Source organism: Seriola lalandi, unplaced genomic scaffold, assembly GCF_002814215.2.
Source record: "Seriola lalandi dorsalis isolate HSWRI2012SDOR001 ecotype SW California unplaced genomic scaffold, Sedor1 jcf7180002054464, whole genome shotgun sequence".
Taxonomy (NCBI): domain Eukaryota; kingdom Metazoa; phylum Chordata; class Actinopteri; order Carangiformes; family Carangidae; genus Seriola; species Seriola lalandi.
This window is the reverse complement of record NW_019525017.1, coordinates 1,367,826-1,381,504: the sequence shown is the minus strand read 5'-3', so window position 1 is coordinate 1,381,504 and position 13,679 is coordinate 1,367,826. Positions and strand designations below refer to the sequence as shown.

At 44.6% G+C, this 13,679-nt stretch overlaps 1 protein-coding gene across 1 annotated transcript in view; it reads right to left on the bottom strand.

Moving 5' to 3' along the window:
- Positions 1-13,679, bottom strand: part of rhbdl1 (rhomboid, veinlet-like 1 (Drosophila)) — a 37,838-nt gene that overhangs the window by 23,429 nt on the left and 730 nt on the right. The window contains exon 2 of the mRNA XM_023411375.2: positions 6,014-6,172. Within this exon, the coding sequence (XP_023267143.1) occupies positions 6,014-6,172 (159 nt within the window). The remainder of the gene's footprint in view (positions 1-6,013; positions 6,173-13,679) is intronic.

Below are 13,679 nucleotides of genomic sequence, written 5' to 3'. Positions count from 1 at the left end.
AAAGTGTGTGTGTGTGTGTGTGTGTGTGTGTGTGTGTGTGTGTGTGTGTGTGTGTCATGTTATCACAGACTCCAGGTTTGCTTAGTGAGCAGGAGCTCTGCAGCAGCCCGCAGGCCAGCAGGACCAACTCTTGATAAGTTCTTTAATAGAGGCTTAGGATGAAAACTATCCTAATGCCACTATTTTGACAGCCGAGGCAGAGGACTGTCAGGATAACAACACAGAGAGTTCTTTTCCACCAGAGTTACCACTGAAAATACTGTCTGACCAGCTAGCACGGATCCTTTGGAGTAAATATCTGCATTTCCTTACAGACAGCGAGCGTGTGTAAGAATCATTTGATCGCCGATACTCAAACGAAGCCAGATGCCTGAAGTCTCCAGTGTAGCTAAAACAATACAGCTCCTTTGAGGACAACTGGCTGACTAAGCAATTCTCTACATGTTATGATGTGATGTGACACTTCATGAAAATGAGTTTCCAGAAAAAGCAGTGGAGCTGCAGCAGCAGCTGCTACTGTTGACAGTAAAAAACCGACAACAGCAGACCCTGTGTATAGGTTTCTCCTAACAGTAACCTTAGACAATATGGCAGCTTCATGTGAAGCGTAATGAAACCTCGAGAGGGGGCCTGTAGGAAGTACAACCCACTGTTGAAGTAGACCATTCGTAATTCATTAACCAGGTCCTGCTGCTTGTAGGCTCATTATATTGTAGACACAGCAGGGGGCATAGTGAAAGAAATTGTGGGTCAATATCTATAAAAGCTAATGAGCTAAACATACTGGAGGACAAAGACTGCAAATAAATGAGCAAATAATGAAGAGGTAATGAACAGATTGCTCCACAAATGGAGCCACCGCCTTTTTTTTTTCCTTTTCAAGAAATCACTCAGGAAAAACAGGAAAAAAAAAAGTGTTAATCCCTTTTGGAAGTTAGCAGAGCAGGACGTGGTAACTACCCTAACCATGGGTAATTATGACACTGGTGGTTGTACAGTGAGGGTGTGAGGGCCTGTTGCACAGTGATAACCAGAGCGACGTTGAGCTGGGCTGCTGGCTCTCTCGCAGATGGAGGGATGCATATTTAGTATGGAAATCAGGCCTGGAAAATGCAATTATACTATACTTGAGGCAGGGAGTGAAAGCCGAAGAAGAGGAGTAGAGGGACATTAGACGGCAGAGAGGGGGGAAATTAAGAAGGCAAGATGAGTTGCCTGCCTGGCCGAGACCAATTTACAGGTTCTGGAGGCCACCAGTGGACAGTGAAGGTGAGGCTAAACATCTTCATACTGTTGAAATCACAAAGGAAAAGAAGGAGTGTGTTTATGTAAGCAGGCGAGGTGGGGTAGAGAGAGGTTAGAGATGTATCTATAATTGTGTTTTCTTCCTCTAGTGACTTTATTTCATCCGCGTTTGGCTCGGTGACAACACCTGTCGCCTCCCCACATCGCGTTGTATTCTCACCCATTCATACTGACTCTGTGAAAATTTCCTCCCCCGAGACACGGCTAAGCATAGCTGTCATTCTGCTTTGCCTCATCTGACACGCAGGGCTGCCGCCTCTAAAGTGAGCACTAGCTGCCTTTTGAAGTGACGACAGGAGGGAGACGGCGAACAGACAATGAGGCGCACACGAGCAGCCTCAACTTGTAATAATGTACTGAGAGGAGAGACAGAGCGAGGTGCACTGAAAATCACATGATATGACATGAAACGTTTGTGTGTGTGTGTGTGTGTGTCTGTGTATGTGTGTGTGTGTGTGTATGTGTGTGTGTGTGTGTGTGTGTGTGTGTGTCAAACAGCAAGGGTCCAGCCTCCTCCTCCTGGTGGCTGTGTGTTGCCTACTGTACATGCTGCTCTCAGCTTTAGTCAATTGTCCTTGATGGATTAATTAGCCAGACCACATGGTCAATACCTCACAGCTCAATACTAATTAGTAATAACAAAAAAAAAAAAGTTTTAAAGGCCATTCAGGAATCTGCACTGCAGATACAAAAAAATCCATGAACTTTTCCGATTTTGCTCAGAGTTTATGGTAATGACCATCTTTCACACACGCGTAAATCATTTATTGTTGCCTGAATATTAGGAGATTGTGCCAATTAACCAAGCTTACATAGTGATTCACCACCACTGGACTAACAGTGTCACTATGCCCATTTACTATCTAATTTGTGAGTCATTCAGAGGACCAAAATCCCCCTCTCCCTTGCTCTCTCTCTCTCTCTCTCTCTGGCACACGCACTCTCATAGCAGAATCTAAATCACTGCGGATCTCAAGCCTCGCTGATTCTACTCTGACCCAGATACTCAGGTTCTTTCTTGCCCAAATCCTTTTAAAATGACGCACTCTCATAGCAGAATCTAAATCACTGCGGATCTCAAGCCTCGCTGATTCTACTCTGACCCAGATACTCAGGTTCTTTCTTGCCCAAATCCTTTTAAAATGAGAGTCCACCTTTTTTTCCTCCAGCAGTTTGTGGCCACAGCCTTCCTTCATGGTTTAATCATTGCGGTGCTAAAACTTAGAAAAAGAAGAAGAAGAAAAAAAAAAAACTCACTCCAGGACACTTAAACAAAGTGCATCACTTTTAGCTGGCAACCCTAGGAAAACAGAAAGCCTTGAATTGAGTTTGGTGCAGGATGTGATGTTGATAGGTAGCATCTGTGTCCATGGAGACAGATGCACTGAGGGCACTTAATGTGACTTGAAAAGACCTGAAAATGTAAAAATCCTGGTCATCGTTTACGTGCAGAGTATCTCTTGACAAGGACAGTAGCCAAAGTTCATATCTGCTGTCTGTAAGAGCTCTCTCTTACAAACCTGCTCCAAATGCCACAAAGCACTCGCTTTATAGCAGAACATTTTAATAGAAAAATTACATAAGTGTTTCTCTAACTATACGTCCTGAGGGAACAGAAAATCTAAGTGCAACATTTGGGTAAAAAAATGAAGCACAAAGCAACAGTCTTAAAATCCTTCAACCTGAACAAAGAGAATCTCCCACCATAATCTCCAAAACACACCCTCCTCCTGTGTAATTAACCATGGCAGCCATTTTGGATCCCCGTTGAACATTACCCAAATTACCACCCGAAGGAAAACAATGACACACTTCTTCAATTACACAGCTGTTACATGATAGCATCAGAGGACTCACTTTAAAGAAATCGATACGTGCGATTACATATGTAGGGAATATATCTGACTCCAGGACGGCCCGGTTTTACCCTCACTTCAAAAACAGATGCTCGTCTATCACAGAGTCGTCCTTCAGAGCGCTGCCACGTGCGGACTTCGACACCTCGGGTGTCTCTCAGCCCCCCCCGCATTGACAAAATGTCTGTGTGTAATTGTGTGGAAACGTGTCACAGTGTGTTAAATGTGTGCTGGCTGTTTTGCTGTGTGGGATTTTTGTGCAAACGTGAGATACAGACCCAAACTCTTTGGGAGTGTATATGTTTGAGTGTGTGTGTGTGTGTGTGTGTGTGTGTGTGTGTCTGTCTGTATGCGTGTGTGTGTGTGTGTACAGCTCCCCAAGAGAGGTTTTAGCAGAGCGTTACTTATTCACCCTTCTGGCTGAACTGATGGAGTTCTCTGGCTAAGATCACCCCGCATGAAAGATGGGTTGAACACGAACGATGTCAGAGACAGTCTTGTACACACAGACACACACACACACGCACACACACGCACACGCCAGAGAAGCTGCTGCCTAACGGTGCGATTCAAACACATTTACACCCACTGAGGTCGAGAGAAGCAGTTTGGATTCACGGCTGCTTTGAGTGAATGTAGAACAACAAATCAGGAAAATGTTGAACATCGGTTAGAGACACAACTAAGAGAAAATCTCAACGGCTTGTGGGCTCAGAAAATCGAAAAGGCGCAGACTGAGCACACACGCATCCACACACAAACTCTCTGCACCTTGCTATGTCCATTTTAATAATGTGCAGGGCAGTTCCACCTTCAGTTGAGGCCAGATCACAAATCAATACAGACACCAGACTTTAGGCACTTGCTATAATATAATGGCAGCACTGAACTTTCCAAATCAAAAATACGACGGTCATCTATCACACACTGTGGAGATCTGCTCATAAATCTGCCTGAGATACACAGACGTGAACGGAGGTAGAGAGAAGAGCAAAAGACACAAACTACAGATGAAATGAGGAAACTAAAGAGATTTAGGTGAAAATTTAAAAAAAAGCCAGAGAGCGGCAGAGAGGAAGGAGAGGAGGAGAGGAAGAAGGCTGGAGGTGTTTGCTGATGACCTGCTTGAAAATGTCATGCTACATGCGGCACTTTCCCCCGTGGCTGCCTGGAGCTCATCCCAGAGAACAGAGACCTGCAGAGCTCACGCATCACATGCTCCGCGACGGGGGGCCGGGCTCACATCAACATTCAAATACCTTCTAAATTAGTCAGCAAATCTGTACTGGCAGCGCTCATGTGTATGAATGAGAGTTTGTCTGCATATGAGACAGTATGTGTATGACTGTGTGTGACTGGTGAGACAGACGGAGAGGAAGTGGGCGGCCGCATTAATCAATAATAAGATGCTTGAAAGTGTTTGTGTTTATGCAAATTGCATGCATGTGCAGAGCAGTGCGGGTATGTTGTGTGTGCGTTCAAATCAGACCTGGAGGTCGATATCTGTGTGAGGCTGGGCGTTCTCAAATTACCTCAGATTACTGCCTGCTACTGCCAATGCTGGGCTAATCGAAGGTAATTTGCATTTGGCTGATGGGTAATTTTAAAAGTTTCTCCCTGATGACGTTGGAGGCGAGGCAGAGTTTTTCTTTTTGTTTTTTTTTCACCTAACATATGCTCACAAGGAGTGTAGAATGAAAGAGAAGGAAATGAGATTTGAGGGTTCAAGGAGGCAGGTACAAAATAAAGGGGGATGATATTACACAGCTCGAGAAACGGGAGGGTTGAAGATGAGAATGCAGTGAAATGAGATGGATCAAAAAGAATAACAACACTTGAAGAATGGCGGAGGAAGAGAGCTGTACACTTCCAAGAAGGAGCGTGATGAAAAAGAGAAGCAGCACTGTAGGAGCATCACCTCTAAAGTCATTTCTCTGCATCGACCTCAGACATGGGTCCTGCTCCAAAGTGAGTGGCCTCGTGTGGCCTTCATTACAAACCACGGGTAGCACAACACCACGCAAGAGAAAGAGATACCAAAAGAAAGATGAAAGAGAAAGAGAAAGAGAGGGATAAATAGAAAGAGAAAGCAAGAGAGGGGGGAATGAGCTTAAGGAAGAGAAAATATGCCAGGAGTTGCGTTGTGTTGAATTAATCACAGTGCTTACACCCGTATGGTGCCAGGAGCTGAAGGCAGGTGCTCATCTACGCGCTCGGAGTGAATCAGCCTTTCGCATATAAAGCTCTACATGAATTTCTAATAGAAGCACAACTGTAAACACAGATATGCGAAGAGGCAGGGAATGAATAAGAAGAAGAGAGAAAAAACGAAAAGCCTGACCTCACATTCAAAGCAGAGGAGGACAAAAACTGAGTCAGAACAAGGCATCTGCAGGTGAAGTGAAGGGAATATAATAGTACATGGACTGTTCGCATGTCAGTGTACATCTGTATAAAATGGTTGGGAGTAGGCCAGTGAGGAGTGTCTGAATGCATCACTTACCATAAATAAAATTTGTTGCTTTAATACTGTGGTTCTATCAGCTTGGTGTGGGTGTTTTCCAGTACTTGCTGTGCATGGCTGGTGAGGTTAAGTGTCTGGATTTACCGACACATTAACTGGAAAGATTGATCCTCCTTAAGCAGGACAACGACCTGAATGGTTGAGTCAATTTTCGCCACTGCGGAGCTTCCTGGCTCTGTCTGAATCAATTCTGTAACCTTTTCTGAAATCCAACAAAAATCTGAGCATGTGTGGAAATCTGTGTCTGTGCAGCAGAACAGCTTTTATGTGTCTCCCTCTGCGTTTCTTACTCTCTGTGTCTGTGTGCGTGCTTCTGGTTTCCACTCACCAGCTCGATGAGCTCCTGGTAGCACACCTGTCCCTCGTCATTGCTCTGGACGAGGGCTAACAGCATGTCCAGTTTGGACGGGTCCAGCTGCAGCTCATGGTGCTCCACCAAGCTGGTGAAGTTCTCCACTGCAATGAAACCGGTGTTCTCTGGGTCCAGCTGGAAAAAAACAAGCAAAAACAACAGCCCACTCTCAGAAACAGTTTGTATTGAAGATATTGTTTCTGTTAGGATTGTTTTTAATAATAAGCAGCGCTGCAGAGATGAAGTGACAGTTTGCCCTGAGGGAGATGCATCAGTAAAAGACAGCTGAGATATATATACACACACACACAGAGACACAACAGATACTCAAAAAGACAAATGAGAGCTACAGGGCTGATGGCATAAGCTCAGACAGTGACACTGTATTAATGAAGCTGTGTGGGCTCTATGATGCATTTGAAAGAATTGGACCTGCCTTAAGAAAATGCCCCATTCAACCTCATTACAAGAGCAGGCCTGCTTAAGCAAACAGCAAGATGGTTGTTGTTGTTGGGAGCAGCAAGAAGAGACAGACGGGCATCTCATTCTAATATGCAGTGACCTGCAGTTTCTGTGAAAAAAAAAAAAAAAAAAAAAATCCTCAGCATTAAATGAGGTTGACTTTTCAGTCTTTGTTTCTGAGGGGATGCTTCATTTCACTGTGTCGGTCTGTCCTTGGTCACATTTGCAGCTTGCAGTCACTGTGGTTTTTATAATCACCACTCACTCACTGAGACCCACAGTCCCATGGGTTATTACTGCTGATGCCTTACGCCACTGCTGCTCCTCGTAATTGATTTAAGCGAGAGAGTGTCATAAAAATGGCTGAGTGCAGTCGTCTAAAATAGCGCCGGGTTAAAAATGGCTTGTAAAGTATAGGGTGTGTATCTACGCTTGGTTTATGTAATGTGGGTTTTTGGGCAACAGCTTCACATACTTATCACTTGATTTTCTTCTCTTACCTTCTCCTCTTAAATGCAATTCAATTGCTCTCCTATAGAGTGTTAATTTCTCATGCCAGCTCTCCTTAGTGCATCTGACTGTGTTTGTGAAAATGTGCCTGTGGACAATCTGGAGCAGTACAAAGAGACCACATGGAACGAGCCCTTGCTGCTTCTCATTTTACTGTTTCCTGAATGCTAACACAGCCTCATTAGGTTTCGGATAGTAAACCAACAGCCTCTTGTTGCCCCAGGGAGGAGTGAGCTTTCAGATGTTGCGTCAGTGTGGAGTCAGTCGTGCTGGATCATCGTTGGCCATGTCATGAGTCCGCGGGAAGAATCCCATCTAGGCCGCCTTAGTCTGGACCCGGCCTGCTCTGACACGGTTAGACAAAGGTGTTACAGCGGCTGCATGAGGAGAGCGGCATTAAACTACGCTGCGCCGTGTCAGTCTGTACTGCGGGAGGCTCAGAGCTTAAAGCTCTGCTGCTCAACGAAGGAGCAAAGAAGATCAATCGCCTCCTGAACATGTTTACTGTATGTGCTTTGCTTCCCCCTTACACTGTTTCCAGGGGTTTTTACAGTCATTTAGTTGAACACAAGCATCCCTTTAACTGCATTTAATCTGCCTCTTTCATTCCCCTGAACACTTATGTATTTATTCACATGGGAGAGTGCAGTGGAGGCAGGATCTAATGGGTTAGTTTTGATGATGCTTGACTCAGAATGAGTGTTTTCCCACTGCTGGTTGATAGTAGTGGAGAGGGGATTTCGTTAGTGACAATGCTCTACACAAACACAACTCTAAACAGAAGGGGGAAAAAATCCTATATCCATTATAAACAAAGAATCTGTGCAAATACAACCATTGTTGACTCCAGGACATTTACTGATACACTGATACTGAACACTCTTCACATCATGGACAATGTTTGAGTGAGGACTTTTTTTTTTTTTTTTTTTAAATGAAGATCCATAGAATATCTCCCTCCTGCTCATTGTTCCTCACATATCCCACTGTAACCTCACCACTCAGCTCCTAGTTAGCAGAGCCTGACAGACGGCGATTACAAGGCAGCCTGAAACACACATAAAACCAAATTCGTGAATAAAAATGAACAAAGATGGGAAAGAAAACGGGCCCAGGTTTATTTTTAGATAATCCCTTTAACAGTGTGTTCCATGGACGTTTGTTAAAACACGGCCCCGCTTTTCCCTTGAGGAGAGCTGAGCAAAATGGTGCAGATAAGGCCAGTGTTTAAGATGTGTAGGGCGCCAGGACGACATGTGGGGAATGCAGGGGGAAGAGAAAGCACAAAAAAGAACGCAGAGTGGAAAGAGGTGGCAAACGGGAGAGAGAGGTGGGTGGTCGGTCGGTCGGTCGGTCGGTCGGTGCAATGTAAGAAATGAAAAATGTTGAAATCAAGGGAATAGCAGACGGAGGGAGAAGGTATGCAAAGAGAGGACAGCAAAACAGAGACAGCCAGAGAGGAGACTGGAGTGAGACAAACCACGCAGAGAATATAAAAATGCTGTTATTCTGTGCGTCTGCCGGGCCCAGCAGTCAGGCAGTGAGTCCTCTTCTTCTCTTTCCTATAAGAGGGCTGTGACACACTCCAGTGCTCTGCATCCACTTGCCACAGAGGGGAGATAGATCAGATTCTAATGTGCTCCTGGCTCAGCCCGGGCTGACAGGGGGAACAGAGAGCCACACTGGGGACGTCTGATAACTGTCAGCCTCCATATGTCAGCACATCACTACACATACAGCAGCAGCACAGACTCAGACACAGCGGCACACTGTATATGGCTGCGCACATTTATGCAAACCAAGTGTTGACGCTGAGCTGTCACACTGCACAGATACTATTCCCTTCGCAGTCTGACCTTATTCAGGAGGAAACGTTGCACGGGGGAGGCAGTCTGCTGAGGATACAAGGAGGTGGAGGATTGGTTCTTGTACCCAATTAGGGTTATCAATTAGCGAGATGAGGTACACTGAGATGAATGAGTGTTGGCAAGAAGAGCCTGTTTTTTTTTGTTGTTGTTGTTTTTTTTCTTGGGCACGCTGGTGACGTGCATGAATGAGAGAGAGAGGGGACAGACAGAGAGACGGAGAGAAGAAAGGGTTGGAAGAAGGAGGGCAAAAGCACAGAGGGAAGCAGTTATTGAAGCGATCCAACACTGGTGAGGGCGACACTTTGACAAGCTGCATGCGTTTCCATGGTTACCAGTCGCCTGTGTGTCATCCCTTTCTTGCACCCCCCCCCTTCGACATATTGGCGCTCGAGAGGCAAAGGAAAGACACAAAAGGGAGGGGAGAGAAGGAGACGATGAAAGGAGGGAGGGATAGAGATGCCTGAGAAGGGAAGAAAAAATAGAATTGAGATGATAGAGATGGATTGAGCGACACCAATGAGATGAGAATGAAGTGGTAATAAGACAGAGGCAGTGTTTAGATGTGAAGGAAGGCGGGGATGGAAGGTGGAGGTGTTGAGGCAGAGAGCGCAACCAAACTAGGCTGGTAAAGGAGCAAGTGGGAGGGGTTGGACCAGACAGGATGAATGTGCATGAGGAGTATGAGGAGCAGGAAGGGGGCAAAGAGGAGTGGATCGCTGACTGTCGGGGAATGATCTCAGTGTTAACCCCCAGGACCTCCATTACCTTCAGCGCAGCGTCTCAGACTGACCTCAGCCCACGACTGACTTATCAGTCTGGTCCACAGGGGCTCAAGGACCAAACCTCCAGCTATGATAGAAGTGCAGCCAGTGGGCTGAAACAGAGCAGGTCCTGTCATCCAACAAGCAGAGTACTGACACACAGTCAACGATAAGCCAGCCACTGTATGTCGCACTAGCAGCATTGTAGTTCATACACATTACATGGGGCAGAAAGTAGAGATGGTAAAGATTCCGATGGTTACAATTTGCATACATTCACCTTCATTGCTAGGCAACTCAAAACGGCAAAAATCAGGATCTTCCTGCTTTTCGTCTGGTAAAGGAATTCTGATTATCTTTACCAGGTAATCAGATGTCCCCAGTGTGACTCTCTAATCCCACAGTCACCAATTAGTTGATTAATCAATTAGTTGATTAACGGAAAATGACGGAAAAAAAACAGCCAAAAAAAGAACCACTTCCAGTTTCTTAAATGTGAACATAGTCTGTTTTCTTTGTCTTTTATGGGTATAAATTAATTTTCTTGAGGTTTTGGGACGGTGATCAGATATAACAAGCTCTTTGAAGCCATCACTTTCAGATCCAGGAAACGAAATGATCAGCATTTGTCACCGAACATCTAATCTACAAGAAGAAGTAGAAGTAGGCTTAAATCTTATTACCTTCTGCTGTCTGGATTATTCACATTAAATTAGGATTGACTTCGAAGAATGCAATATTTGTACACACTTACACAGCAATAATTACCACCTGGTCAGATATTTTGAATTCGAAATAGAAGCATTTGGTCTGTAAATAATTCAAACAACATTAGGAAATTTAACAGAAAAGCAATTACTCCCAGAAAACACTACAGTAAAAATAAAACTATACAACATCAAAAAACAACAGAAAAAGTCTGCCGACAGGAAAGGTGTAGGCTGAAGCTACAGCTTATAACGACTTTTTACAAAACTTTTGTGGTGTCAAAAGCAAGAGTAGAAAAAGTCCTAATAGCAACTTACCAAGCCAATGGCCAAAATGTTGGTTTTTATCTTACTTTTGATTACATAATGGAGCTGGAGTCTGAAGTTTTATTCTAGATTTTGAACTAACAGTATTTACTCATAACTTCCATGAGATGGGAAAGCAGCAGCACTGGTACGGTTTCCAGGCCCAGTCTCTGTGACACAGTGCTAACCCGCTGACACAGAGCCAATACTACAGACTAATTTGGTCTCTGTGAACAAGATGGTCAAGCCTGAACGGGGCTGTGTATCTGTAGAGGGCAGTGGCATTTACAGGGCACAGCACATTTGCATAGCACCAGATAAAACCCTCTCTGTTGCCCTCAGGATTCACTGGTGTTCACCAACAACTGGGCCACTCACTCTGTAATTATCACAGTGGATGTTGTGCACTGCTGTTTCCACCATTACACTCAAACTTTACCACTGTGGCTCTGCAGCATGATGGCCCAGGTGGAGACGACTGAAGAGAGACATCCAAGGAATTTGCATTGATGCAAACAATCATCTGACTACACTTCCTGGCGTTTCAACACAGTACAAACAGCCAGGGGGATTTTCAAGTACAACTCAATGCAAATCAGCATCAGAAAATGATGAAAGGGGACAGTGTATAAGAACCTTACTCTTTCTATTTGACATAAATATGTCAGAATAGTATTCAGAACCCCAAGTCCTTATAGGAGAGATATAAATAAGCCAGATAAGAAAGGAACAACACATAGGGGAGATATTCAGCGACTAATGATAGCGTACTTTAGTGGCTGAGTGCTACCGACCATCAACTTGCCTTATCAGTGGCACTGCAATGGAAAGACTATCAGAGAAACCGTGTCTGTGTGTGTGTGTGTGTGCGCATACTCTGATCATGAGCATATGTGTGAGCCTGCATAGGCCAGAAATAGCCTGAGCTCAGCATTGCAACCTTCTGCAGACAAAGACTAATAAACTCACTCCTGTTGCCACTGTTGCTTTCCTTTTCTCTCCCCCTGCAGCATTTTCATGTGGTTCAGAGTGACAGGGCTGCAATTTCCCCTCTGCTTTAGACCTGCAGTGCTCATGTAAACCAAACGCGTCCTTTCACTTTGGGTGCAAAACATCCCATCCTGTTTTTAAGAAACTCCAGGAAACCCCAAAAGCATTAAAGTTTAGTGGCTTTAAAGTCTTGTGTATGTTTGGCTGAAGGGAATGTTGAGCCAAATCTAAATTTATAAAAAGGTGGTTGCAGGTTCAAAATCCTAGACTATGAAAAAATAAGTAGTGACAGTGATTAAGTCAGAAAGAAGCCCCTCCGGTTGCTCTTGTGGATTTGCTTAGAGGCTGAGGGGATCCTATGGTCATAGTGGGAAGCCTCCGGTGAATGTGGCAAAATAAATCTGGAGGGCAGAGCTGCAAAACATGAGACATGCTCTGGAAAACATTTTCCTGGATAAAGATTAGAAAAAAAGTGCCCGGTGTTTAGGCAGGCAGCAGGGCTTTGTTAAAAACAAGCTCGCCTGTTCGCAGTCCAAAAACCGTTGGCAGATTTCACTTCATTCTAGTTTAATTAGAGAGACCTTTTCCAAATCAAAGGCCGCCGCATGGAGCCCCAAAAGTGGAAAAAGCCTGTCGTCAGCCAGTGTGAGTGATTTGGTCTAGACTTGAGCATAATAGGACTGTAGCCTACTCGACTGTAGCTTTGCAAACTGCCTATATGAACACACTGGCACAAGCAGAGTAAACCCCACAATCAATAAAACAACCAGTCGTTTACAGTGTGGAAATATTGGCTTCATCTCCAGCCCAGCGACCTGCTGCATCGAAAATGGGTATTGACACAGATGAATCAGCCTCTTTGATACTGCATTTAAAATGTGTCTGTGAAGGAATATGTATTGTTGAGGTATCACTAAGTAGCTGTTATCACTGAAGTGCTTATACAGTAAATGACTCACCGGTGTGACCACAGAGCATCTTCTCGCTCAACCCACACGGACTTCCTCCACACACATTCATAAAAATGTAACTGTGCACACGATCACAGATACACACACAAACACATGTACGTCTCCCGAAGGCTCTTGGGTTTGCTGATCAATGCGTTGCTGATGGGCCACTCATGACCCCAAAACCCTGCAGCAGATAATCAATTTCTCCCTCTTGGACAGAACGATTGCCCAATATATCTGCCAATCAAGCCAAACCCCAAAAGGCACATTGGAAAGCCTTGAGTTAAATACCAGACATGGAATAGAAGCTGGAGATACATACATGCACACGCACACGCAAGCACACACACACACACACACACACACACACACACACACACAAACACAAAATCACATATGTCTTTAGGGAGCACAACACAAATACATACATGCTTTCTTGGTATCTGCCTTCACATCCATTCTGGTTTGTTAATTTTGGAGATGGTTGACCAAAGCTAAATTCAAACATAGCTCTGATTGGGTAAAAACAGGAGCTCGGGTAGATGACTCTAAGAAAGCAAATGCCAAAAGGCACCGGTGTAAATATGGCCACCTACACTGTGTTTCTTCTTGGCAATCATCTGCAACGACAGGGCTGAAAATGAGGGAAAAGTTTAAAGCCGAATCAGAGATTCAATTCTAAACGGAAAAAACCGGGACCGGGGGCTTCACAGAAAACTGCCTCGTCGCTTGACCCTCGGAAATGAAAAGCTGAATAATGTTGAAATCTTTGCTTCTTTCGACCCTGAGATGATAAAGAAAAAGAAAAAAAAAATAACACAAGGAAAAAAGGCACTCACAGATACAGACACACACATCCATGCACACACAGCATGACTACTGCAGACGCTAATGCAGCAGCTACATGACTTCTCTTTGATAACTGACCATTATTACATGATTCTTCAAATAAAGAATATAACATTCAAATCAACCTATACATCCATTCATATAGAGCACACCATCCATTTCTTTGCTCACACATCCCTCCCTCCAATTATCCCTTCCATGAACCATGACATGATGCCCCCCCACTACCACCCCCC